Genomic DNA, 27009 nt, shown 5'->3' on the forward strand with positions numbered 1-27009 from the left:
TACTCCTCATTATCCCATAGGAGCTGAAGGTCATCCAGCTGCAGCTCCAGTTACCTAACACGGTCTGTAAGCAGATGCAGCTGGATGCACCTCATGCAGATGTAGTTATCAGGGAGACTGCATGTCTCCCAGAACTCCCACATCTCACAAGCTGAATACACCACTGACCCTGGAGCCACTCTCACAACTCTGGCCTGGCACTAAAGGGAACACTAAAGCAAGAAAGAAGGACACTTACCAGAGAATTTACCTTTGCTTCTTGAACCAAAGCCTCAGCTCCCCACTCAAACACCAGCCCACTCACACAATGGCCACTCCGCTGATACTGACCTTCCTTTATTTGATGAGCCAGTCAACTGGTAACAATTTGCAAAGGTACCTCGTTTAGACTCTTACAAGGTGAAACTCACAAGCACAGGCACAGAGACTCACCTCTTTTCAAAGGTCCCGCTCCAAATAATATTATGAAACTCAAAAGTCCAACATATATTCATTCCTACAAATGGCAGAACTCATTTCCTCTCTCTCTCTCTCTCTTTCCATCTTTAGGAATTGTTCTTTCTTATCAGTCTGTAGTGCTTTTGATGCCATTCATTTACAATACTGTGGAGCTCTGGTTACCACATCAAGTGTATTTTGCAGCTTATGGACATCTGTGAAAACAGAACCCATTTGTTACCTAGGGACAACTGTAACTTTAACTCAGTGTGCATGGGCTTTGGTGGAAAATGTCAGCAGCAATGCAGCTCATAGATATGGTTTAGTGAGAAAGGCACTAGAAATAAAAAAGTTAAAAATACAATGAATCGTATTTAAACACATGGTAAAAATCTCAGTCTGAAATATAAACTCCGCACTATAACACTTGTGAATATGAAAGTGAGGGAGCAAGGTGGGAGGCTTGGCCAGCAGTAAGAAACCTGAAACAGCAGGTTCAGCAGCACAGCGCAAGAGTGAGACTCCACACTGGAGCCAGAGCCAGAGATAAGGATCAGGAACGACAGCTGGAAACACCCAACAGGTCAACGAGTACCTGGGGAAAGAATAACAGTTAACGCTTCAGCTCAATGACTCTTCATCAAAATGGACGAGGCACAGATATTGGGTGGGCTGTAAGTGAATGGGCTGGGTGGTATGGTTACATGTGAAAATGAAGGTCTCTGCCATTGGTATTGGTTTATTATTGTCACTTGTACTGATGTACAATGAAAAGCTCGTCTTACAAACCGATCATACAGGTCAATTCATTACACAGTGCAGTTACATGGAGTTGGTACAGAGTGCATTGATGTAGTACAGGTAAAAACAATAACAGTACAGAGTAAAGTGTCACAGCTACAGAGAAAGTGCAGTGCAATAAGGTGCAAGGTCACAACAAGGTAGACTGTGAGGTCAGAGTCCATCTCATTGTATAAGGGAACCGTTCAACAGTCTTATCACAGTGGGGTAGAAGCTGTCCTTAAGTCTGGTGGTACGTGCCCTCAGGCTCCTGTATCTTCTACCCGATGCAAGAGGAGAGAAGAGAGAATGACCCAGGTGAGTGGGGTCTTTGATTATGCTGGCTGCTTCACCAAGACAACGAGAGGTAAAGACAGAGTCCAAGTCCTACCAGGGAGACTTCAGGATAACAAGAGGGAGGAGGGGAGTAAACCCTTGGTCTCAGACCGATGGGCAGGACAAATGATTGATCAAATGGTTACTTGTTCCTAGTCCGTAAATGGCTACGTCAGCATCCGATTGGTTGTCAATCATTGTGGTTACTTTGAGCAGTATAAAACTCAGTATGTTCCAACTCTTGGGGAGAATCACTGACTGATATGTTGTGAAGTTTTGTTGTTTTGCAGCAGCAGTACAGTGCATTCTCGTCAGCGCTCTCTGCTGTATGCTTGTGTCCAATGAATAAAGGTTTGTTACATTTGCATCTCCAGTATTTGAAGGCCTTACAATTCACAACAAATGCAGGAGAAGGGAAGTACAAAAGGGCGACCAATACTCTCCCATCTGTTCTAATGCTGGAGGCATTTGTACTCATTGAAGAACCAGACAATATATTTTCCAGGTGTTGACTGAGGAATGAATGGAGGCAGGTTGAGCTCTCGCGTTTGCTTCAAGTGTCTTGGAAATTTTTACATCTACTCAAGAGGACGGGCAGATTTTTCTGCTTCGTCTGAAAGGCGAGACCACCCTCAGTGTCCCGTTCCAGTCAGCACAGCAGCCCCTCAGTGCCCCAAGCTCTTCAGTGTCCCACATCACTCAGCGGTACATCTCCCTGTGTCCCACCTCACTCAGTGTCCCACCTCACTCAGAGGTACAACTCCCTCAGTGACCCTCCTCACTCAGAGGTACATCTCCCTCAGTGACCCACCTCACTCAGAGGTACATCTCCCTCAGTGACCCACCTCACTCAGAGGTACATCTCCCTCAGTGACCCTCCTCACTCAGAGGTACATCTCCCTCAGTGTCCCACATCACTCAGTGGTACATCTCCGTGTCCCACCTCACTCAGTGTCCCACCTCACTCAGTGGTACATCTCCGTGTCCCACCTCACTCAGTGTCCCACCTCACTCAGTGATACATCTCTCTGTGTCCCACCTCACTCAGTGTCCCACCTCACTCAGAGGTACAACTCCCTCAGTGACCCACCTCACTCAGTGATACATCTCTCTGTGTCCCACCTCACTCAGTGTCCCACCTCACTCAGAGGTACAACTCCCTCAGTGTCCTACATCACTCAGTGTCCCTCCTCACTCAGAGGTCCATCTCCCTCAGTGTCACGTTCCAGTCAGCACAGCAGCCCCTCAGTGCCCCAAGCTCTTCAGTGACCCACCTCACTCAGTGGTACATCTCCCTGTGTCCCACCTCACTCACTGACCCACCTCACTCAGAGGTACAACTCCCTCAGTGACCCTCCTCACTCAGAGGTACATCTCCCTCAGTGTCCCACATCACTCAGTGGTACATCTCCTTCAGTGTCCCACCTCACTCACTGACCCACCTCACTCAGAGGTACAACTCCCTCAGTGACCCACCTCACTCAGTGATACATCTCCCTCAGTGACCCACCTCACTCAGAGGTACCTCCCCCTCAGTGTCCCACCTCACTCAGAGTCCCACCTCACTCAGAGGTACCTCTCCCTCAGTATCCCACATCACTCAGTGTCCCATCTCACTCAGACACCCCTCACCCTGTGACCCACCTCCCTCAGTGTGCCACCTCACCCACACTCCCCCTCAGTGTGCCACATCCCTCAGAGAAACACCCCCTTAGTGTCCCACCTTAACCAGAGACGTGCCTCCCCAGTACAACCCCAGTGCCACCCCTAGTGCCAAACCCCTCTCAGCATCACACCTTCCTTAGGGAGTCTCTCCCTCAGTGACCCACCTCCCTCAGTGTCTGCACTGATGCATTGGGCTGGATTTTGTGTTGATGTCTCTGGACTCAAACCTGAACTCTAATCTTCCAATTCAGAGGCTAGAGTGCTCCCAGCAAGCTCCTGTGATTATAAAGTAATCTCTTTCACAGGATCACTGTGAGACAGAAGGGAGTTACTTGAAGTGCATGACAGGATGTAAAAACTCAAATCGATCAAAGAGAGCGACGATCTGAAAATGGAAATGCAATCACAGTGAAGGATTCCAGGAGACAAAGGGAACACACACTGTAGATGTTGGAAAGGCTGTCTGGATTTAACACAGAGATGAAGGACTCTGCTGACCAAACCACAAATGTATTTGTTCACTAAGGATCCTGCTATGAAGCCAATGTCAGCACATTCCTAAGATGATTTTATAAGCATTACTTCTATCTCTCAAAGTTGGTCTTGTGTTTGTAGACTTGAGTGGCAATGTTAGTTTATAGTAACATAAAAAAGAGGCAGAAGCCAGCCTGTTGAGCCAGTTCCGCCATTCAATAAGATCGTGGATAACCTTAGGCTCAACACTACTTTCCCAATACGCCTGGACTCCATTATAGTTCAAACACTGGATAATCTCTACCTTGGATGGATTCAATGACTGTCTCCACAGCTCACTGGGGTAGAGGATTCCAAAGACTCACGACCCTTTGAGAGAAGAAATTCCTCCTCTTTTCCATCTGAAATGAGCAAGCCCTTATTCTGAAACTGTGCCCCTTAGTTCCATGTACCCACTCCGAGGAAAACATCTCAGCGACCACCTTCACAGCATCTTCCATGTTTCAATACGATCATCTCTCATTCTTCAATGTGCAGGTCCAAACCTGCTCAAACTCTCTTCAAATGTCACCCCCTTCACACCAGGAATCAGCCTTGTGAACCTTCTTTGCACTGTCTCTGATGAAAGTGTATCATTCCTCAAAATGGAGATCAAAGCCACGTGCAGTTCTTCATATCTGGCCCGGAAAGGTGCATCAGAACTTCCCTAGATCTATACAGCACAGCACTTGCAATAAAGGCCAATATTCCATTCGTCTTCATAATTACTTGCTGTACCTGCAAACTAACCCTTTGCGTTTCATGCTCTAGGGCTCTCAGATTCCTTTGCACCATAACCTTTTGTAGTCTCATTAAATGTAAATAATTATTTTCTTTTTCATGCTTCCTTCCAAGGTGGATAACCTCACATTCTCCCACATGATACTCCATCTGCCAACTACTTGCCCATTCGTTTAACCTATCTATATCTCTCTCAGGTTCTGTGTTCTCCTCACAACTTGCTAACCCATCTTTCATTGTATTAACAGCAAATTTATCGACAGTGCCCTTGCTCTCTTCATCCAAGTGATCAATAGATGCACCACAGAAAGCATCCTAACTGGATGCATCACAGCTTGGTATGGCAACTGGTCTGCCCAAGACTGCAAGAAATTGCAAAGAGTTGTGGACACAGCCCAGTCCATCGGGAGAACCAGCCTCCCCTCCATTGCCTCTATTTATGCTTCCTGCTATTTTGCGAAAGCAGCCAATATAATCAAGGACCCCTCCCATCCTGGTTATTCTCTCATCTACCCACTTCCATTGGGCAGAAGATAAAAAGCTTCAAAACACGCACCACTAGGCTCAAGGACAGCTTCTATTCCACTGTTATAAGACTCTTAGGAGGACCTCTTGTATGATAAAGATGAACTCGTGATCTCTCAATCTACCTCATCGTGGCCCTTGCGCCTTATTCATCTCCCTTCACTGCACTCTCTCTGTAACTGCAACACTATATTCCGTTACTACTTTTCCTTTGTACTACCTCGATATTCTTATGTTTTGAAATGATCTGCATGGATGGCAGGCAAAACAAAGTTTTCACTGTATGTCAGTACCTGTGACAATAATACACCAATTATCAATATAGATTATAAGTCGTTGATACCCCTGCAGAGATCCCTGTGGCGCTGCACTACTTACTGACTGACAATCCGAAAATGACCCATTTATCCCAAATGTTTCTATTTGTTAATTAGTCCCCTATATATCCTAACCCTAACCCAATGTATTAGCCCTGATCCTAAGCACTTGTACCTTGTGCAGGAACCTTTTCTGTGGCAGCTTATAAAATGCCTTCTGGAAATACAAATACGTTACCTTTACTTGTTCCCCTTTATCTATCCTCTTTGTCAGATCCTCAAAAGGCTCTAACAAATTTGTCAAGCACGATTTCCCTTCCATATTGCCTTCTGATTCTCTGAATATACTGCCATTGTCTGCCTTAGTAGTGGAGTCCAGCATTCCCAGTGACTAATTGGTCTTCACTCTCCTGCTTTCTGAGTTCCTCCCTTCTTGAATAGTGTATTATATTGGCAGCTTTCCAATCTTCTGGCACCTCTCCAGAATCCAGGGAACTTTAGTAGATTGCAACCGATGTATCCACTACCTCTGAAGCCACTTTCTTTAAGGACATAGAATGCTGGGCATCAGACCAGGGGACTTGGCAGCCTTTAGCTGGCTAGCTTTTTTTCTGGTACAGAGATTGTTTTAAGTTTCTTGCACCCTTTAGCCCCTTGATTGCCTATCATTCTTGGGATATTTTTTAGTGTCTTCTACATATAGACTGATCCAAAATAATTACTTAAAATCTCTGTCATTTTTCTGACTTAACCATCAATCCATAACAATATATTGATTGTAAATATCTATAGATGTACAGTGGAGAGCATTCTGATTGGTTGCATCACGACCTGATATGGAGGCTCAAGAGCACAGGATCGCAAGAGGCTGCAGAGGGTTGTAGACTCAGCCAGCTCCATCACGGGCACAACCCTCCCTTCCATCGAGGACAGCTTCAATAGACGGTGCCTCAAGAAGGCACAGCCATTACGAAGGGCCCTCACCATCCGGGACATGCCCCCTTCTCGTTACTACCATCAGGGAGGAGGCACAGGAGCCCGAAGACCCACACTCAACGATTCAGAGATAGCTTCTTCCCCTCCGCCATCAGATTTCTGAACAGTCCATGATCACTGGCTCGTTATTCCTTTATGTTTGCCCTATTTACTTATTTTTTGTAATTTATGGTAATTTTATGCCTTGCACCGTACTGCTGCCGCAAAACAACATATTTCACAGCATATGTCAGTGATAATAAATCTGATTCTGATTGTAATCCCATCATGTTTAATTTTGTTTAATAACCTCTTATGGGACATCGTATTTAGTGCCTCTTGAAAGCCAAATACATCACAACTGTTCACCTTTATCTTTTCTGCTGGTTATAACATCAAAAACCCTGGCAGAATGGTCAAACACGCCTTTCCTTTCATCAATCAATGCCAACTCCACCCTGTCCTGTACACAAGTCTCCTTTTTTGCACTTTCTTAATGATAGATTTTAGCTTTCTTTCCTTCTATTTAGGTCAGGCTAATGTTCCACAGCTCCCAATTTTATCCTTCTCACCTTCCCTAAATACTCCAGTTATCTTCCAATCTGTGGGAACCTTTCTAGAGTCCATGGAGGTTTGGAAGATGACAACCAGTACATCCACTGTCTTCGTAGCTACCTCTTTCTAAACCTTAGGATGCAGCTCACCAGGTCTCAAGGATTCATCAGCTTTCAATCTCTTTAATTTCTCCACTACTGTTTTTCACTGGTGCTAATTTCATTCAGCTGCTCAATCACTCTAGGCCTCCATTATTTCCAGGAGACAGGTCCTAAATATATTTAATTTCACTGCCATTTTCACATTCCTCAATTATAAGTTTTCCTTTGTGTTTATGTTACATTTTGCTTTTTTCCATTTTCATGAGATATCTTTATTAGTCACATGTACATTAAAACACACAGTGAAATACATCTTTTGTGTAGTGTTCTGGGGGCAGCTCGCAAGTGTCGCCACGCTTCCGGCGCCAACATAGCATGCCCACAACTTCCTAACCTGTACGTCCTTGGAATGTGGGAGGAAACCAGAGCACCTGGAGGAAACCCACACAGACACGGGGAGAACGTACAAACTCCTGACAGACAGTGGCCGGAATTGAACCTGGGTCGCGGGGGCTGTAAAGCATTACGCTAACCACTAAACTACTGTGCCTGCTCTGGTTTGAACATACCTGAGGGGCATGGATATGGTCAATGCACTCGGTCTTTTTCCCAGGGTTGGGGAATCAAGAACTAGAGGGCATAGGTTTAAGGTGAGAGAGGAAAGATTTAATGAACTTGAGGGGCAACTTTTTTTACACAATGGATGATACCTACGTGGAATAAGCTGCCAGAGGAAGTGGTTGAGGCAGGTACAATAACCACTTTTAAAAGTTGGACAGGTTACATGGATCAGAAAGGTTTAGAAGGTTATGGGCCAGACACTGACAAATGGGACTAGCTTGGATGGGGCAACTTGGTCGGCATGGACCAGTTGGGCTGAAGGGCCTGTTTCCGCGCTGTATGACTCCATGACTCTATAACTATAGAAACTCCTACAATCTGTCTTTATCAGATTTCTCTTTAATTCTTCTTTGGCTTTCCTTATCAATTTCTTTGTCTTCTTTTGCCAAATTCTGTATTTTTCAGAACCTTACTGCTCTTTTTAGCAACATTTTAAGTCTTTTCCTTTGATTTAATACTGTTTTTATCTTTTCTTGTTAGCCATGGCTAGATCCCTTCTCTTGAAAGCTTTTTGGGCCTCCAAGGAATATACATTTATTGTAAACTATGTATTAATTCTTTAAACAAGCAATTGCCAGTTAACTGCTATATCTTCTAATGTGGCTTCAAGTTCCACTCATATCTTTGTAGTTTGCTTTGTTTAGATTAAAGACCTGAGTTTCAGATTGAACTAAATCACTTTCTGTCTTTATATAAACACTTGATTGTATTATGATCACTTTTTCCTTTCTTACTGTATAGTGCTAGCTCTAAAATTGCCTGTTCCTTAATATACTGATCTAGCAAAGAATCCCTTTATCACACCACCAATTTGTCCTCCATGCAACTCCTGCTAATTTGGTTTCTCTGGTCTCTGTAAATTGAAGTCTCTAATGATCACTGTGCTGTCGTTGTTCTGTGCACCTCTAATTCCTGATTTATAGTATGCCCATGAACTAAATTAGAAGAGAGTAGCTTTGCAAAGTCACACTCCCAAAAGGCATGCATTCACTGTCAATTTTTATCCAACATGCATGGGTGTCTGGTTTTGTAAAATCATGTTTAGTCATCTGTTGCCAAGTATTTTAATTTGGAAAAATAAATATTTCTATGTAAGTTTAGACTCTGTCAACTGCAACTATAATTTCAGGAGTCATAGTTTCTTTTAAAGTAAAATACCCCAATTATTTGGTCAGTGTGCTGTTGACAGGGTGAATGTTGCTCATCAGGTTGTTGAAGGGGGACACTGTGAGCTGTCAATCACACAAGCTGCTGCATGATAGGTGTCACCCTACCACTAGACTCATCAAAGCAAGGGTTTGAAGTCAGCCTTCCCAAGAGTTTCAGGAAATTGCTACCTTTTATGCTGTTAAACAACAAAAACAAAATCCCTGCAAAAGAAACCTGGTGTGTTGCCTAACGAAGGAAGGGGCTTTTCAATGATGAGATTAACGGCAAAGGAAAGGAACAAATGACACAGTGGAGTCTCATTCCTGCACAAAGTAAATTGTTCCGACAGATTTTTTATAAATGTCATGACCCTGAATTTGAAATAACCAGCAAAGCGATAGCCCTTTCAACTGACCTTAAAGAAGGCTCCCTGTAAAAATCTAATTTCTGTCCACTTCTTGCTACTGTCAGGTATCAGTTCCGTAAGATACCTGGGACTCACCAATTGTGAAGTACTCCTGACATCGCTGATGAAAGAATTCTCACTGAGAGCAACCAATTTTTAATTAACTTTGTAAGCACGGTGACATAATAGTTACTGCTGTTGCCTCACAGCTCCAGGGACATGGGTTCAAGCCTGACCTCAGGTAGTGTCTCTGTGGAGTTTGCATGTTCTCTCTGTTACCTCGAAGATAATCTCCAGGTGCTCCGGCTTCCTCCTACCTTCTAAAGACATGCTGGTTGATTGGCTCATATGAATTAGCCCTTGGTGTAGGTTACAAAAGCAGGATGAATCAGAGGGGAGTTAATGGACATGTGCAAGAGAGGATACGTTGCAAGAGTATAGGGAAGGGGGAACTAATGGGATTGCTCCTCTGAGAGTGAGCATAGACCCTATGGGCTGAATGGCCACCTTCTCTGTCATTAAAAGAGAAGATAAACCAATCAGAGTACTAAATGTAGATGACAGAAGAATTTAAAATATTGCAAATAATTTAAAAATAAAGCTTTAAAAGTAATGTTTTGAAATACATCAGGAATTTACAATATTTAAACATGAATTTAGCGTTTAGGATCAGATACTCAGCTAAACACTAATTATAGTTTAGTGCCTCATAAAACACTCACAGACCTCATGTTACTGTATGTAAGACTTTCAGGGTATTTTACAGTGGTACTGGTACATGAATAGCTTAAGTTTATGACAGTTGATGCACTAGAGACAGAATCGCAGTCATACAGCATGGAAACGGGCCCTTCGGCCCAACTGGTCCATGTTGACCATGATTCCCATCTAAGCTAGTCCCATTTGCCAGCATTTGGCCCATATCCCTCTAAACCTTTCCTATCCATGGACCTGTCCAAGTACCTTTTAAATGTTGTTAATGTACCTGCCTTAACATTTCCTCTGGCAGCTCGTTCCATACATTGACCACTCTCTGGGTGAAAAAGTTGCCCCTCTGGTTCCTATTAAATTTCTCCCCTCTCACCCTAAACCTACACCCTTGGTTCTTGATTCTCCAACCCTGGGAAAACGACTGTGTGCAGTTACCCTGTCTATGCCCCTCATGATTTTATATATGTGAAGGCTGAAGACAGGGAAGCCAATGAATGTGCGATGGATCACTGACAGCCACCCAAGGTTTAGGGATCTGGACTCTACCCACAAGTGCAAATCCCAAAGCTGCTGTCAGTTTCACAAAGAAATAATCCAGGATGAGGAATTTGAAAGGGCTGGCACTGCTCTTTGTGGAGCAGAGAAGATCAAAAAGGCAATGAAACTTACAATTGGTTTGACAGAGGATATCAAGCGGAAGTGTTTTCACTGGCAGGAAGGTTGGTGACAAGAAGACATGGATTTGACAAGTTTGGCCAAAGGGACGGATGTGAGATGAGGTGAATTTCTTGTACTCTGATCTGGAATTCACTGCCGACAGGGAGGCAACAGATTCAATGATAACTTGTAGAAAACGAATAGGTATAATCTTGCAGAGCCTTGGGGAAAGAGCAGGAGGATGGTAGTCCTTAGCTCGACCAAAGGGACAAAACATGATCGCTTTGGGACAGAAGACTCCACAGGTGGTTGGACAGTGGTCTCCTCTCAACATCGCAACTGCAGCCAGTTTCTCGGAACTTCAAGCTGAAGGAGTTTTCCCGTAAGAGATCACACAGCCCATTCTCTCTGTGCTGGCTCTTCATTAGCACTGGCCCCTTATGCCCCTTCCCCCATAAACACTTCATAAGAACACTGAATTTTGTAGCGGCCTTCTCTGGGAAGAACCTAGTTGGTAGAAATGTGACTGCCTCAAAAAGAAAACAACAGGATTTGTTGGGCAGACTCACAGAAATTGCATTCTTTGGAATATGGGAGTTTAACTCATACCTAAACCACGGCCATTGGTCATTCTGACTATTTACAGTAGGCAAAAATAAATAGGTAAAAATAAAACCTTTGGGATCAGTGCATCATTGAGGCCAGCATTTATTGACCATCGGTAACTGCCGTTGAGGAGGTGGTGATGAGCTGCTTTTTTGAGTCACTGTCGTCCTTCTGTTGAAGACGCTCCCACAGTACTGCTAGGGAGGGAGTTCCAAGATTTCGACCCAACAAAATGAAGGAGCTGTGATATATTTCCAAGTCAGGATGCTGTGTGATTTGTAGGGGAAGCTGCAGGTGGTGATCTTCTCAATGTTGATCCTGCTCTTAATGGTACAGACTTTTGTCTAGTTGCCACTGCCAGGGTAGTCTAGGTGAGTAACTGCAGTGCATTTTGTTGATGGTACACACTGCATGGGAGGTGGACGCAGTAAGTATTTACAGTGGTGGACGGGCTGCCAATCAAGCAGGTTGCATCGTATCACACTTCTTGAGAGCTGTTGGCATTGCATTCTCTCAGGAAGTGGAGAGTATTTCAGCACAATACTGACTTGAGTCTTGTAGGTAGTGGAAAGGCTTTGAGATATCAAGCGGTGAATCATTTGTCACTGGACACCCACCTGTCCGACCTGTTCTTATAGCAATGGTACTTGTGGCTGGTCTAGTTTCTGGTCAATGGTGACCCCAGCATACTGATGGTGAGGGACCAAGCAACGGTACTGTCATTCTATATAAGAGCTGGTTGGTTAGACTCTCCTGTTGACAATGATCATTACTTGTCACTTATCTGTTCCGGTCTGAATGTTGTCTAGGTCTTGCTGCACACAGACATGGACTGCCCATTTGCTGAGAACTTGTGAGCTGAATTAAACATCGTGCAATCATCGGCAAATATCTTCACCTGACCTTCTGACAGAAAGAAGGTCATTGATGAAGCAGCTAAAAATAACACTAGGCCTAAGAAACAGCCCCAAAGAACTCCAGCTGTGATGTCCTGGGGCGGAATGATTGACATCCAACAACAACAACCATCTTCCCGTGAGTGAGTGTTTTCCCCTTGCTGCGATCGGACAGAGTAAACGTGCTCCAGATTTCACTTCTATTGAAAACGTGCTTTTAACTTTGAAAAATCCTTCAGTGATTTTTCTGAATGAGGGAAGAGTTGGATTTGGTTGAAGTTACACTTTTGCGTTGCCCCACATAACAGGACACAGACCTCAACTGTGTTGGTTAGAACAAAGCAAATCCTTAAACAGACCTTGATAAATATGTTAATAACAATTCTTATATGAAGATTCCTTGGTGTCAATTAGCCTCAGTGTCCACAGGGAACCACCGTATTTCAGAAATACACCCTGGTAGATTAAACTGCTGGGCATTTGTTTTCCTTTTTAACATAAAAAGCATGTAACTTAAACGTGCTGGTCCCAAATGCACAGAGAGGTAACAAGTGACAGTAATACAAAGTAGAAATCTATTCACCGGTGATGTGATTGCTAAACGAACTAGATAATGTAGACTTTGACAAGCTGTTTCACCTTATCCAGAGCAGTAAGAAGCAGAGGATGTGACCTGTGCTTGAAGTGGGGGTGAGAGTGTGAATTCAAAACTGACAAAAGGAAAGAGTGCTTCAGTGGGTGAACCGGTCAGGCTGTGATACAGGTGACACAGTCGGTGCAGATTCATTAATACATAAATTGGTTAGGCTTCCTCCAAAAAATAACATTTTGGGATGCAGAATACACGTGATATAAGAAAGACACAGGACAAGTATAGTGTGCTTGGGAGGAATTGGTGACTTTGGACTAAGAACAGAAAATGCTGGAAATACTCGCAGGTCAGGCAGAATCTGGAGAGAGAGAGATAGAGAGAGAGAGAGAGAGAGAGAGAGAGAGCGAGAGAGAGAGAGAGAGAGAGAGAGAGAGAGAGAGAGAGAGAGAGAGAGAGAGAGATGTAAAGAGAGAGAATTTTGACGTCCTTACTTGTGATGAAGGGTCATTGACTTTGAAATGAAGGGTTATTGATTTTGAGATGTCTTCAAACTGTTTCTCCCTCGGCTGATGCTTCCCGATCTGCTGAGTTCTTCCAGCATATCCTCCTCTTATTTCACCTTCCTAGCCTCTGCGGGATTTTGTTGGCGTCTGCGTGACTTTGAAGCTCTGCTTTCCAAAGATCTCCACTACTGGAATCTTCACACTTTGTGCTTGGGCCAGACTCCTCGACAGAGGCCAAATGCCATCACTTATCAAACACTTTCTTTCATGTGGTACCAGGTTAATTAGAGGCAAACTAAATAAACTTTCCTTTCTTCATCCAACAATCCAGCTGATGGCTGATCTGTGTTGAATGTCTTCATAGAGACCTGCAGCACAGAGACAAGGCTCTTGCCTGCTATGGCTGTGCCAGCTATTGAGTATCTGTCTACACTAACCTCACTTTAACAGTTGGCCCATTAGCATTCTGTGCCACAGTGTTTCAAGTACTCATCTAAATAACTGTTGCCAGAGTCTCTGCCTCCGTCACCCTGCTCAGGCTGTGCGGTCCAGATTTCAACCATCTGGGTCAGAGACACAAGGGACTGCAGGTACTGGGATCTGGAGGAACTTGGCCGGTCAGCCAACGTCCGTGGAGGCGAAGGGACAGTCGGTGTTTCGGGCCGAGACCCTGCATCAGGGCTGGGGGTATAAGGGGGACAGAGCCAGTGTGAAGAGGTTGGGGGGGGGGAGGGGCGAGGCAAAAGCTGGGAAGTGATAGGTGAACCCAGGTGAGGAGAGGTCGATGGGCAGATGAAGTCAGGCGGGGGAGGGAGGGGTGGGGACAGTGACAGAGGCTGGGAGGCGATACATGGAGGCAGCAAAGGGCTGCAGATGATGAAAGGAAGGTGATGAGTCAAACCAGAAAAAGGAGGGGTGCTGGGCAGATGGGAACAGTGGGGGCAGGTAGATGGAGCCAGGTGAGGGAGCAGCAAGTGGGTAACCATCTGGGTGAAGGTGGTTTTCCTCAAGTCCCCTTTAAATCTCCCACCCCATCTCTGGTTATGGACACCTCTGCTAAGGGGAAAGGTTTCTAGAACATAGAACATAGAAAAACTACAGCACAATTCAGGCCCTTCGGCCCACAAAGCTGTGCCGAACATGTCCCTACCCTAGAAATTACTAGGCTTACCCCTAGCCCTCTATTCTTCTCAGCTCCATGTACCTATCCAACAGTCTCTTAAAAGACCCTATCGTATCTGCTTCCACCACCATTGCCGGCAGCCCATTCTACACACTCACCACTCTCTGAGTAAAAAACTTACCCCTGACATCTCCCCTATACCTACTCCCCAGCACCTTGAACCTATGTCCTCTTGTGGCCACCATTTCAGCCCTGGAGAAAAGCCTCTGACTATCTACCTGATCAATACCCCTCATCATCTTATATACCTCTATCAGGTCCCCCCTCATCCTCCGTCACTCCAAGGAGAAAAGGCCGAGTTCCATCAACCTACTTTCATAAGGCATGCTCCGCATTCCAGGCAGCATCCTAGTAAATCTCCTCTGCACCCTTTCTATGGCTTCCACATCCTTCCTGTAGTGAGGTGACCAGAACTGAGCACAGTACTCCAAGTGGGGTCTGACCAGGGACCTATATAGCTGCAACAATACCTCTCGGCTCCTAAATTCAATTCCCCGATTGATGAAGGACAATACACCATATGCCTTCTTAACCACAGGGTCAACCTGTGCAGCCGCTTTGAGTGTCCTATGGACTCGGACCCCAAGATCCCTCTGATCCTCCACACTGCCAAGAGTCCTACCACTAAGACTATATTCTGCCATCATATCTGACCTACCAAAATGAACCACTTCACACTTATCTGGGTTGAACTGCATCTGCCACTTCTCAGCCCAACTTTGCATCCTATCTATGTCCCTCTGTAACCTCTGACAGCCCTCCAAACTATCCACAACATCCCCAACCTTTGTGTCATCCGCAAACTTACTAACCCACCTCTCCACTTCCTCATCCAGGTCATTTATAAAAATCACAAAGAGCAAGGGTCCCAGTACAGATCCCTGAGGCACACCACTGGTCACCGACCTCTACTCAGAATACGACCCTTCAACAACCACTCTTTGCCTTCTGTGGGCCAGCCAGTTCTGGATCCACACTGCAATGTCCCCTTAGATCTCATGTCTCCTCACCTTCTCCATAAGCTTCGCATGGGGTACCTTATCAAACGCCTTGCTGAAATCCATATACACTACATCTACTGCTCTCCCTTCATCGATGTGTTTAGTCACATCCTCAAAAAATTCAATCAGGCTCGTAAGGCAGGACCTGCCCTTGACAAAGCCATGCTGACTATTCCTAATCATATTATACCTTTCCAAATGTTCATAAATCCTGCCTCTCAGGATCTTCTCCATCAGCTTACCAACCACTGAGGTAAGACTCACCAGTCTATAATTCCTTGGGCTATCCCTACTCCCTTTCTTGAATAAGGGAACAACATCCGCAACCCTCCAATCTTCCGGAACCTCTCCCATCTCCATCGACGATGCAAAAATCATCGTCAGAGATTCCGCAATCTCTTCCCTCACCTCCCACAGCAGCCTGGGGTACATCTCATCTGGTCCTGGCGACTTAGCCAACTTGATGCTTTCCAAAAATTTCAGCACCTCCTCTTTCCTAATATCTACATGCTCAAGCTTTTCAACCCGTTGCAAGTCCCCACTACAATCCCCCAGATCTTTTTCCGTAGCGAATACCGACATTAAGTATTCATTAAGTACCTCTGCCATTTCTTCTGGATCCATACACACTTTCCCACTACTGCACTTGACAGGCCCTATTCTTTTGCATCTCATCCTCTTGCTCTTCACATACCTGTAGAATGCCTTGGGGTTTTCCTTAATCCTGCCCGCCAAGCCCCCTTCTGGCTCTCCTAATCTCCTTCTTAAGCTCCTTGCTATTAGCCTTATACCCTTCCAGATCTCTAACATTACCTAGCTCTCTGTACCTTTTGTAAGCTTTTCTTTTCCTTTTGACTAGATTCATTATAGCCTTTGTACACCACGGTTCCTGTATCCTCTCGTGACTCCCCTGTCTCATTGGAGCATGCCTATGCAGAACTCCACACAAATATCCCATGAATATTTGCCACATTTCTTCCGTACTTTTCCCTGAGTACATCTGTTCCCAATCTAATCTTCCAATTTCCTGCCTGAGAGCCTCATAATTCCCTTTACTCCAAGTAAACGTCTTTCTAGCCTGTTTGTTCCTATCTCCCTCCAGTGCTAACGTAAAGGAGATAGAATTATGATCACTATCACCAAAATGTTCACCCACTGAGAGATCTGACACCTGACCAGGTTCATTTCCCAATACCAAATCAAGCCCAGCCTCTCCTATTGTAGGCCTATCTACATATTGTGTCAAGAATCCTTCCTGAACACACTTAACAAACTCCTCCCCATCTAAACCCCTTACTGTCTGGAAATGCCAATTGACGTTTGGGAAATTAAAATCCCCCATCTCAACAACTCTGTTATTCTCACACCTTTCTAGGATCTGCTTCCCTATCTGCTCCTCAATATCCCTGTTACTATTGGGCAGCCTATAAAAAACACCCAGTAAAGTAATTGACCCCTTCCTGTTCCTGACTTCCACCCACAGAGACTCTGTAGACAGTCCCTCCACGACGTCCACCTTTTCCGCAGCCGTGACACTATCTCTGATCAACAGTGCCACTCCCCCACCTCTTTTACCTCCCTCCCTGTCCTTTCTGAAACATCTAAAACCCAGCACTTGAAGCAACCATTCCAATCCCTGAGCCATCCAAGTCTCTGTAATGGCCACCACATCATAGCTCCAAGTATTGATCCAAGCTCTAAGCTCATCTGCCTTGTTCACAATACTCGTGTTAAAATAGACACATCTCAAACCTGTCTGAGCACGTCCCTTCTCTATCACCTGCCTATCGTACCTACTACTAGCTTTCTCTATTTGAGAGCCAAACACCTCTTCCTCAGTCTCTCCAGTTCGGATCCCACTCACCTCTCCTTCTAACCCATCTATCCCTCGTAATTTTGTAGCTCCCCTCCCAGCCTTCTCCGCTCCAAGGTAAACGAAGCTGGACTATCCACATTCTCCTCACAGCTGAAAGATTATGGTTGAGCTCAAAACCGCTTTCCTGCAAAAATCTATTGAGCTCTCTCTTGAGTATACTCAGCGACTGGACCTCTGTGGCCTTGTTAGGTGCAGAATTTCAATGAATTGCGACCCTCTGGTAAGGAAATTTGTCACCTTGGTTGAGAATCCTTATTTTGAGACTGTGATCCCTGTACTAGACTCCCTGTGCTTGTACGGATGTTTTATGTTTCAGTAGGGTCATCTCTCCCTTTCTTCTAAACTCAAGAGTGTATAGGTCCATTAAAATAAAAATGAATGTTGGAAATCTGAAATAGAAAATACTGGAAGCACTCTGCAGGTCAGGCAGCATCTGTGGAGGGAGAAACAGAATTACTGTTTCAGCTCCAACACCCTTCATCAGGTGAAGGAGCTTGGACAAATTTAAAGAAAATGAGGGTACAAGGGCCCCAGTAAGTTTAAAGGGAGCACAGTACCCGGGTTCCTGGCGAGAGGGAAGGGAAAGATTACCTGGTGAGCTAGATACCAGACTATCAAGATTTCCAAGTAGTTGGATGGCATCTTTATTCCTGTATCCAAATGCTCTTGCAGTTAATTGAGCACATGTTAACTTTTAGTAATTTGTTACAATGGCAGTGCACATGTTCCTGTTTACATCAACGGTGCTGAGGTTGAGAGGGTTCAGAGCTTCAAGTTCCTAGGAGTGAAATCACAAATAGCCTGTCCTGGTCCAACCACGTAGATGCCACAGCCAAGAAAGTTCACCAGTGCCTCTACTTCCTCAGGAGGTTAAAGAAATTTGCCATGTCCACTTTGACCCTCACCAATTTTTATTGATGCACCACAGAAAGCATTCTATCCAGATGCAACACAGCTTGGTATGTTCTGTGTGTGGCCGCAAGTAACTGCAGAGCATTGTGGACACAGCTCAGCACATCATTGAAACCAGCCTCCCCTCCAGCCAGCATAATCAAAGACCCCACCCACCCCAGACATCCTCTCTCCCTCCCCCCTCCTCCCCCACCCCCCATTGGACAGAAGGTACAAAAGCCTGAAAGCATGTACCACCAGGCTCAAGGACAGCTATCCTGCTGTTATAAGACTACGAATGGTTCCCTAGTACAATAAGATGGACTCTTGACCTCACAATCTACCTCATTATGACCTTGCACCTTATTGTCTGCCTGCACTGCACTTTCTCTGTAACTGTAACACTTTATTCTGCACTCTGTTATTGTCTTACCTTGTACTACCTCAACGCACTATTGTAATGAATTGATCTGTATGAACGGTATGCAAGACAAGTTTTTCACTGTACCTCAGTACACATGACAATAATAAATCAATTTACCAATTTACAATGTCACCCGGATTCCTCTGAACACGAACACCTTTCTATCTCTCACCATTTGAAAAATACTCTGTATTTCAAGTGGATGACCTCTCATTCAACCACTTTATGTTCCACCTACCATGGTTTTGCCCATTCATTTAGTCTCTGTATAAGCCTGCCTGTATCCTCCTCAAACCCAGTCAACCACCCAGCTTGGTATAAATATATCAGCACATCTTGGATATATTACACATGATCCACTCATACAAGCAACCGATGAAGATTGTGAACAGCTGGGGCCCCGCCACTGATTCCTTTAGCAACTCTCTGATCACTGCTTCCCAATGTGAAGATGATCACTTCGAGTCATACAGCACGGAAACAGGCCCTTCAGCCCAACTCGTCCATGCCGACCAAGATGTCCATCTGAACTAGCCCTATCTGCCTGCTGTTGTAATGTTGTAATGCTGTTGTAATGTATTGCCCACATACTTGAATTGCTCTCTCCATATTCTGGGGATTGTACTGAAGGATGTACAGTGCAGGCTTGTTAATGTTGTACCCTGTGCAGTTAATGTTGTACTCTGTTTCTTGTGCATTAATTATTCCTCCATTCATACCAGTACATCACCCCTTATCCCTTGTGCTCTGATTTTATTTAAAAACGTGTAGTTTATAGTGACGGTAGCCAGCCAGAGTGCAGATAATTAACCAATTACCCCATTATTCAAGCTTGGTGACCACACCTCTCTAATCAACTAACTTAATTATCCTCCATTCACCATATTTTTTCTCAGAGTAATTACCAAGCTTTTATTGGGAGAAGTTGTTATAATTCCTGTTTTCTCTGCTCTTTGAATAGACAAGCTATTATTGACCATGTTTACTGTACGACCGACAGTTTGCTTCAAGTCATATGTCCTACTCCATTGCCAAACACATCAGCTAACACAGTATTGTCAATAAATATTCTGTTCTGCACAGGGTACAACATTAACAAGCCTGCACTGTACATCCTTCAGTACAATCCCCAGAATATGGAGAGAGCAATTCAAGTATGTGGGCAATGATTTGGAGCAACAAGTTTTGAGTAGGTATATCAGTGAAGTTAAGGTTAAAAGGGGGGTGGGGAGCAATACACTATAACTGGATCTGAATTCAATAGAGACACCAGTAGGATGAAAACCTTGATGTCTGCTGGCTGTTGAAACAGTTGTGACTATTCAGTGAGTCTACAGCAGGAGATTGTTCCTAAACTGGGAATCAGAATAGGGTGATGAAAAGTGACTTGAGCATGTCAAGGAATGATGTTGCAACTGCAGCATGCTGCTGAATCTAGGCAGGGGTGCCCGGACTAAGTCAGCTGTAACTCAGTGATAGCCCTCTTGCCTCTGAGTCTGAAGGTCACGGGCTAAGTATCATAGCATGGAAACAGGCCCTTCAGCCACACTTAGTCCATGCCAACTATCAACCACCCATTTCCACGAATCTTACACTAATCCTATTTTTTATTCTTCCCACATTCTCAACAACTCCTCCGAGATTCTAGCACTCAATACGGACAATGTACAGCAGCCAATTAACTTACCAACCTGCACGTCTTTGGGACGTGGGAGGAAACTGGAGCACCCAGAGGAAACCTTCGCAGTCACAGAGAGATGTGCAAACTTCATGCAGACAACACCAGAGGTCAGGATTGAACCCGGGTCTCTGGGGCTGCGAGGCAATGGTTCTACCAGCTGTACCACTGTGCTGGGTTAAAAATCTCAGTATTTAATAGGTCTAAGCACCTTTACAGATCGCACCTCACAATCTTTTGTTTTTAGCAGGGTGATCAGTCTTTCCTTGTAGGTCAGTGTCTAAGGCTTTGGAATCACTCCTCTGTGACTTTCTTTGATCCCAAACATGCACACTGTATTACAGATATGGTGCTCCAACTCAGCCCTCTCCACCCACCTCAAGATCCTGTTTGCTTCTTGATCATCTGCCTGGGAAAACTACGGTGAAGACTTCAGAAACCAGATTTACTGATTGACCTTGATGAGGTCTTTTTAAATTTGTATGCATTTGATACTCAATGTCTGTCTCTCCTTCCAATTTGATGAGGTGCACAGGTCCACACACAATTCCTTCCTCCAAATCACTTGTAAGATGTATAAAGAACAACCCTGAAACAAAAGGCACTCCCACTATTAACTGTCTGTCAAGTACGAGCTCACATACTTTTGCACATAATTATATATCAACAATTTACCCATCCACTATCAGCTATTCAATGGGTTTTGTGGAGTTGTTCATGTACTGCAGCTGTGTCAAGAGCCTCCTCAAATCCTTAAAACAATTACTGCCTCCCCACTGACTACAGGATCAGTCGCTTCCTCAAACAAATACAACTCACTCATCGTTCATGACCTTCCACTCTTAAAACCATACAGGATGCCTAGGCTGTGGTAGTTGATGGTTAATCGTCCCAGCCCCAACACTGCAAGAGTTCCTCAGGGCAACGTCCGAGGTCCAGCCATCTTCAGCTGCTTCATCAATGACCTTCCTTCTATCATAAGGTCAGGAGTGGGGATGTCTGCTGACGATTGCACAATGTTCAATTCTATTCACTACTGCTCAGCAGATGAAGCAGTCCATGCCTGCATGCAGCAAGACCTAGACAACATTCAGGCTTGGGCTGAGTATTAACAGTGCTAAAAGACTGTCAGTGAAAAAACTATCCCTCACCAGCAGAAGGTCTAACTACCTACCTTTGACATTCAAGGGCACTGCTATCATTGAGAACATAAGGACATTGGAAACTAGAAGCAGTAGGCCATTCGGACCCTCAGACCTGCCCCACCGTTCAATATGATCATGCTGATCTACCCCGGGCCTCAACTTCTCTTCAGCTCCAGTTTCCTATCGCTCTCAATTGCCCGATCTTTCAAAAATGTATCCACTTCCTTTTTAAGTGCCCCTAATGATCTAACCTCCACAGTCCTCCGGGCTTAGAGAATTCCAGAGTCACAACCTTTCATAGGAAGAAGTTCCTAAATAGGAAATTCAGCATGTCCCCAGTGACCCTCACCAATTTTATAGATGCACCATAGAAAGCATCCTATCCGGATGCATCACGGCTTGGTATGGCAACTGCTCTGCCCAGGACCGCAAGAAACTGCAGAGGGTTGTGAACACAGCTCAGTCTATTACAAAAATCAGCCTCCCCTCCACTGACTCTGGCTACACTTCCCACTACCTCATAAAAGCAGCCGACATAATCAAGGACCCCCACCCCCCCCACCCTGGTCATCTCTCTTCCCTCCCCTTCCATCGGGCAGAAGATACAGAAGCCTGAAAGCATGGATCACCAGGCTTAAGGACAGCTTCTACCCTGCTGTTATAAGACTCCTGAACAGACCTCTTGCACAATAAAGACAAATTCTTGATCTCTGAATCTACCTCGTTATGGCCCTGTGCGTTCTATTTGCCTACCTTGCACTTTCTCTGTAAATGTAACGTTATATTCTGCATTCTGTTTTTGCTTTTCCCTGTGTACTACCTCAATGTACTTACGTATAGAATGATCTGCCTGAATGGCTTCATTAGGGCTTTTCTCTTTGGAGAGAAGGAGGATGAGAGGTGACTTGATAGAGGTGTACAAGATGATAAGAGGCATAGATCGAGTGGACAGTCAGAGACTTTTTCCCAGGGTGACAATGGCTAACACAAGGGGGCATAATTTTAAGATGATTGGAGGAAGGTATAAGGGGGATGTCAGAGGTAAGTTTTTTACACAGAGAGTGGTGGGTGTGTGGAACGCACTGCCAGCAGAGGTTGTGGGGGCAGATACATTAGGGACATTTAAGAGACTCTTAGATAGCCACATGAATGATAGAGAAATGGAGGGCTATGTGGGAGGGAAGGGTTCAATAGACGTTAGAGCAGCATAAAATGTTGGCACAACACTGTGGGCCGAAGGGCCTGTACTGCGCTGTAATGTTCTATGTTCTATGTCTTACTGCAATTATATAGGGTCATGGTGAGACTACATCTAGCAGTTTTAGTTGCCTTACCTAAAAAAAGGATTCATTTGACACAGAGGGGATGCAGCAAAGATTCACTGGACTGATTTCAGGATGGAGAATTTGCAATATGAGAAAAGAATGAGCAGAATAGGCCTGTACTGGGCCCTATATCTAAGAAGGAGGTGCTGGCGTTGGAGATGGTCCAGAGGAGGCTTATGAGAATGACCCCAGGAATGAAGGAGTTAACGTATGAGGAGAGTTTGATGGCTCTGGGCCTGTACTCGCTGGAGTTTAGAAGGACGAGGGGGGATCTCATTGAAACCTACTGAATATTGAAAGGCCTGGATACAGTGGATGAGGAGAGGATGTTTCCAGTAGTGGGAGAGTCTAGGACCAGAGGGCACAGCCTCAGAATAAAAGGACGTGCCTTTAGAACAGAGATGAGGTGGTGAATCTGTGGAATTCATTGCCACAGATGGCTGTGGAGGACAAGTCATTGGGTATATTTAAAGCGGAGACTGATAAATTCTTGATTAGTGAGGTCGTCAAAGGTTACGGGGAGAAGGCAGGAGAATGGGGTTGAGATGGAAAAGTAAATCAGCCACGATCGAATGGTGGAGCAGATTTGATGGGCTGAATGGCCTAATTCTGTTCCTATGTCTTATGGTCTTATTCTGTAGAGTTTTAGCTGACTGAAAAGATTTGCACAAAATACTTCTAAGGCTCAACAGGGCCAGACGCAGGGAGGATGTTTTCCTCAGGTGAGGAGTCCAGGACTGGGGAGCACAGCTTTCGAATGAGGAGGAGTCCATTTAGGACTGAGATGAGGGGAAACTCCTTCATGCGCAGGGTGGTGAACCTTTTGAAATTCTCCAGCTCCGACGGCTATCGAGTACATGTCAGTGAATTAATTCATAACAAAGATTGAGAGATTTTTGGATAGTAAATGGATCAAGGGAGATGGTGCAGGAAAAAAGCGCTAAGGTAGAGCATTAGTCAATGGTTTTACAAATGGTGGAACACACTTGACTGGCCTACTCCTGCTCCTAATTCTTACGTTTTGATGTTAAGCAATAATTCAAATGATATAATTTCTAAACTTAGAAGTTCGATGTGCTGGCTAATCATAGCAGGTGCAGCAACATAGGGGTTAAGTTACTGGATGAACAACCGGTGTTCTGGATCATTGATCCAGAGTCATGAGTGCAAATCCCACCACGGTAGCTGGGGAAGCTTAAAATCAAATAATTACACAAAAGAAAATCAAGTCTCAGTAACAGAAATCATGGATTGTTGTATAAACCCATGTCATTCACTGACGTCTGCAGGGTAGGAAATCTGTTATCCCTACCTAGTACATTGACCCACACTGGCCCTTGTAAACATTGACATATGTAAGAACGCTCAAAGTTACTGATGCACTCCCAGGAACGAACGAACACACACACACACACACACACACACACACACACACACACACACACACACACACACACACACACACACACACACACACACACACACCACAGTAAATACTGGTATGGTACCATGAGCCCTCAGTGACAATAGCAGGAAGCTAGGAGAAAATACTGGCACAAGATCTTGTAAATACCAATGCACTCCCAGGACTCCTGAAAATATTGGTTTCCCAAGGTTCACGACGCTTTATCAATTCCACAGGCTCCTGGTAAATATTTCCTGAGAAGCATGTCACTTTCCCCAAAATAGTGACACATCCTGATGCAGAATTTCGACTCAAAATGTCGACAATTCCTTTTCACCCTGCGGATGCTGCTCGACCTGCTGAGTTCCTCCAGCAGATCGTTCGTTGCTCCAGATTCCAGCATCTGCAGTCTCGTGTGTGTCCACACGTTCTGAGAGTCCCTTCAAAACAGCCACATGATGTCAGGGACACCACAAACAACAGCACGTTCCATGAACACTGCCATACTTCCCGATAACCCCGACATCACAGAAACATGGGAATTTGCCTCCTCTTCATTCAGACCAAGCCTGCTCTGTCTCTGAGTTTTTCATTGCACCTGTTCATACATGTACTTAAAGTCATAGAGTAATACAGCACGGAAACAGGCCCTTCAGCCCAACTGGTCCATGCCAACCACAGCATCCTCCCTACTAATCCCAGTTGCTCACGTTCGGCCCATAACCCTCCAAGCCCCTCCCCTCCCCTCCATGTTCCTATCCAAATGCCTCTTAAATGTTGCAATTGTACCCGCCTAGACCACTTCCTCTGGCAGCTCATTCAAGGCACTCACCACCCTCTGTGTAAAGAAATTACCTCTCAGGTTTCTTTTAAATCTCTCCCCTCTTATTTGTACATATGACAATAAACTCGACTTTGACTTCATTTACCCACCGTGTTTTCAGTGCCCAACTAAAACCCACCATCCTGTGATGAGGGCTGTGGAGAACTGGCACAGAAGGGGAGTTGAGACCTGGGGCAGGTCCGCCGTGATCATACTGAATGGCAGGGCAGGTTTGAGGGGCCGAGTGGCTTACTCTGCTCCTATTTTCTTTACGTTGTATTTTGAAATCATTGGCTGATCAACAGTTTTGGAGGGCAAGTGGTTTGTAAATCTCCAGTCCCCTTTGCATTTGCTGTCATGGCCCAGTCTACACCCCCCTCCCCTATTAGAGGAAGACCATTTAATGGTTACAATTAGTCCCCTACCCCCACTCCAAAGGACCTCCAGATGGTTATATTTTCCAACTTCATAGAACATAGAACACTACAGCACAGTACAGGCACTTCGGCCCACAATGTTATGCCGACATTTTATCCTGCTCGAAGATCTAACTAACCCTTCCCTCCCACATCGCCCTCCCCCCCCCACCATTTCTCTATCATTCATGTGTCTAAGAGTCTCTTAAATGTCCCTCATGTATCTGCCCCCACAACCTCTGCTGGCAGTGCGTTCCACCCACCACTCTCTGTGTAAAAAAACTTACCCCTGACATCCCCCTTATAACTTCCTCCAATCACCTTAAAATTATGTCCCCTCGTGTGAGCCATTGTCGCCCTGGGAAAAAGTCTCCGACTGTCCACTCGATCTATGCCTCTTATCATCTTGTACACCTCTATGACACTTCATGCCCTATTCTCTACCTAAAGTTACATCTGCCTTCACCAATCCTGAAGAGTGATCACCCTTACTGGTTCAGTGAGAACAGAGACACAGTGAGAATATGTTCTCAATATCTCCCTTGGGCTTGCTGTTGTCTACAAGCTGCGTCCCTCCTGGTTACTGCTCCTCTCACCAGCGGGAACAGTTCTAATTCACAAACCGTTCACAGTTTTGACCGACCCTGCTCATCTTAATCTTCCACCGCTCTAAAAGCAGAACAACTCCCAAGCCTAATATCCCTGGCACCTTGCTAGTCTGTCTTGTTTAAGCTTTGCACTCAAACAAGGCATCCCGAATCGAGGCGGGTGCCTTTCCCCCCTCCCCATTACCTTACGGTCGATGAAATTGATGTATCCCGTTAGCACTGGCACTGGCTCCGGATGCCCATCTGTCACTCTGCTGGCTCCCTCTGCACTGTAGGGTGGCTTGGAGCCGGCACCCCGCTCGCCTTTAGCGGTGTACAGCACCAGTAGGGTCCCGCACGTGGAAAGCCCCAAAAACACTGCGATTAGAGGTCGCTAAACAAACGTGCGCACACAACACATGGGAAAATTGCAAGCACAAAAGTCAGTTTGATATTGCAAATGAAAACATGCAAAGTGAGTTTCAAAAGGCATTCGTCCACCCGTTTACATAAATTGCATTTTAAAAAGTTTAATTTGCATTGAGTGAATTAACGTGTTATATTCTAACAATGAATGCAATAAAAGGAGCAAATTACAATCAAAAAGTAGTTTTTTTCCGGTAAACATTGTATACAAATTACCACCAGTTTCTTCATTCTGTTTCTCTGCTCCTGGGTTTCGATCCCATCTCTCTACCTGCACCTCTCCATCCGCTGGCTTTTCGGCAGTGGTTGCACAGAAAAATCACACGCTCATTCTGCAAATATTGCACTCGATGCGATGAGAAGCAGGCTGCCAGAGAATCTCGCACTGTTGCCTCTCTCTCTCTTCCAACAGCATCTCCACGCTTCATGCTGCAGACTCAACCCTCTGGACTCGGGAAGTCGTCAGGACTCCGCGGGGTCCCAGCGCCCGGCTGCAACACGGACGCATTGCAATAAATGCGTTAGTCACACCTTTTGTTTCCAGAGACAATACAGCCAGTACTGCCTGCCTTGATTACATAATAAAAGAAGAAAATACAACTCTCCTGTGTAAAATAAGGGAAAATAATAGTGTTTTCACTCTTAATTTCAACACTGACAATGGTAAAGTACTTTAAAAAAGGATTAAGACTCAGAATATAGAAATTTATGGCACAGATTTATGGCACAAACCTTGATCCTT

At 45.0% G+C, this 27009-nt stretch overlaps 1 protein-coding gene across 1 annotated transcript in view; it reads right to left on the reverse strand.

Annotated features, from left to right (window-relative positions):
* st6galnac5a (ST6 (alpha-N-acetyl-neuraminyl-2,3-beta-galactosyl-1,3)-N-acetylgalactosaminide alpha-2,6-sialyltransferase 5a) overlaps window positions 1–26625 on the reverse strand; it is a 51991-nt gene extending 25366 nt beyond the window's left edge. Inside the window, 2 exon segments of the mRNA XM_052010706.1 lie at window positions 26047–26235; window positions 26484–26625. Of these exon segments, the coding sequence (XP_051866666.1) occupies window positions 26047–26235; window positions 26484–26498 (204 nt within the window). The 5' untranslated portion in view covers window positions 26499–26625.
* Window positions 26626–27009: the final 384 nt, after the last annotated feature.

The sequence above is a fragment of the Pristis pectinata genome, chromosome 3 (genome assembly GCF_009764475.1).
Source record: "Pristis pectinata isolate sPriPec2 chromosome 3, sPriPec2.1.pri, whole genome shotgun sequence".
Classification (NCBI taxonomy): Eukaryota; Metazoa; Chordata; class Chondrichthyes; order Rhinopristiformes; family Pristidae; genus Pristis; species Pristis pectinata.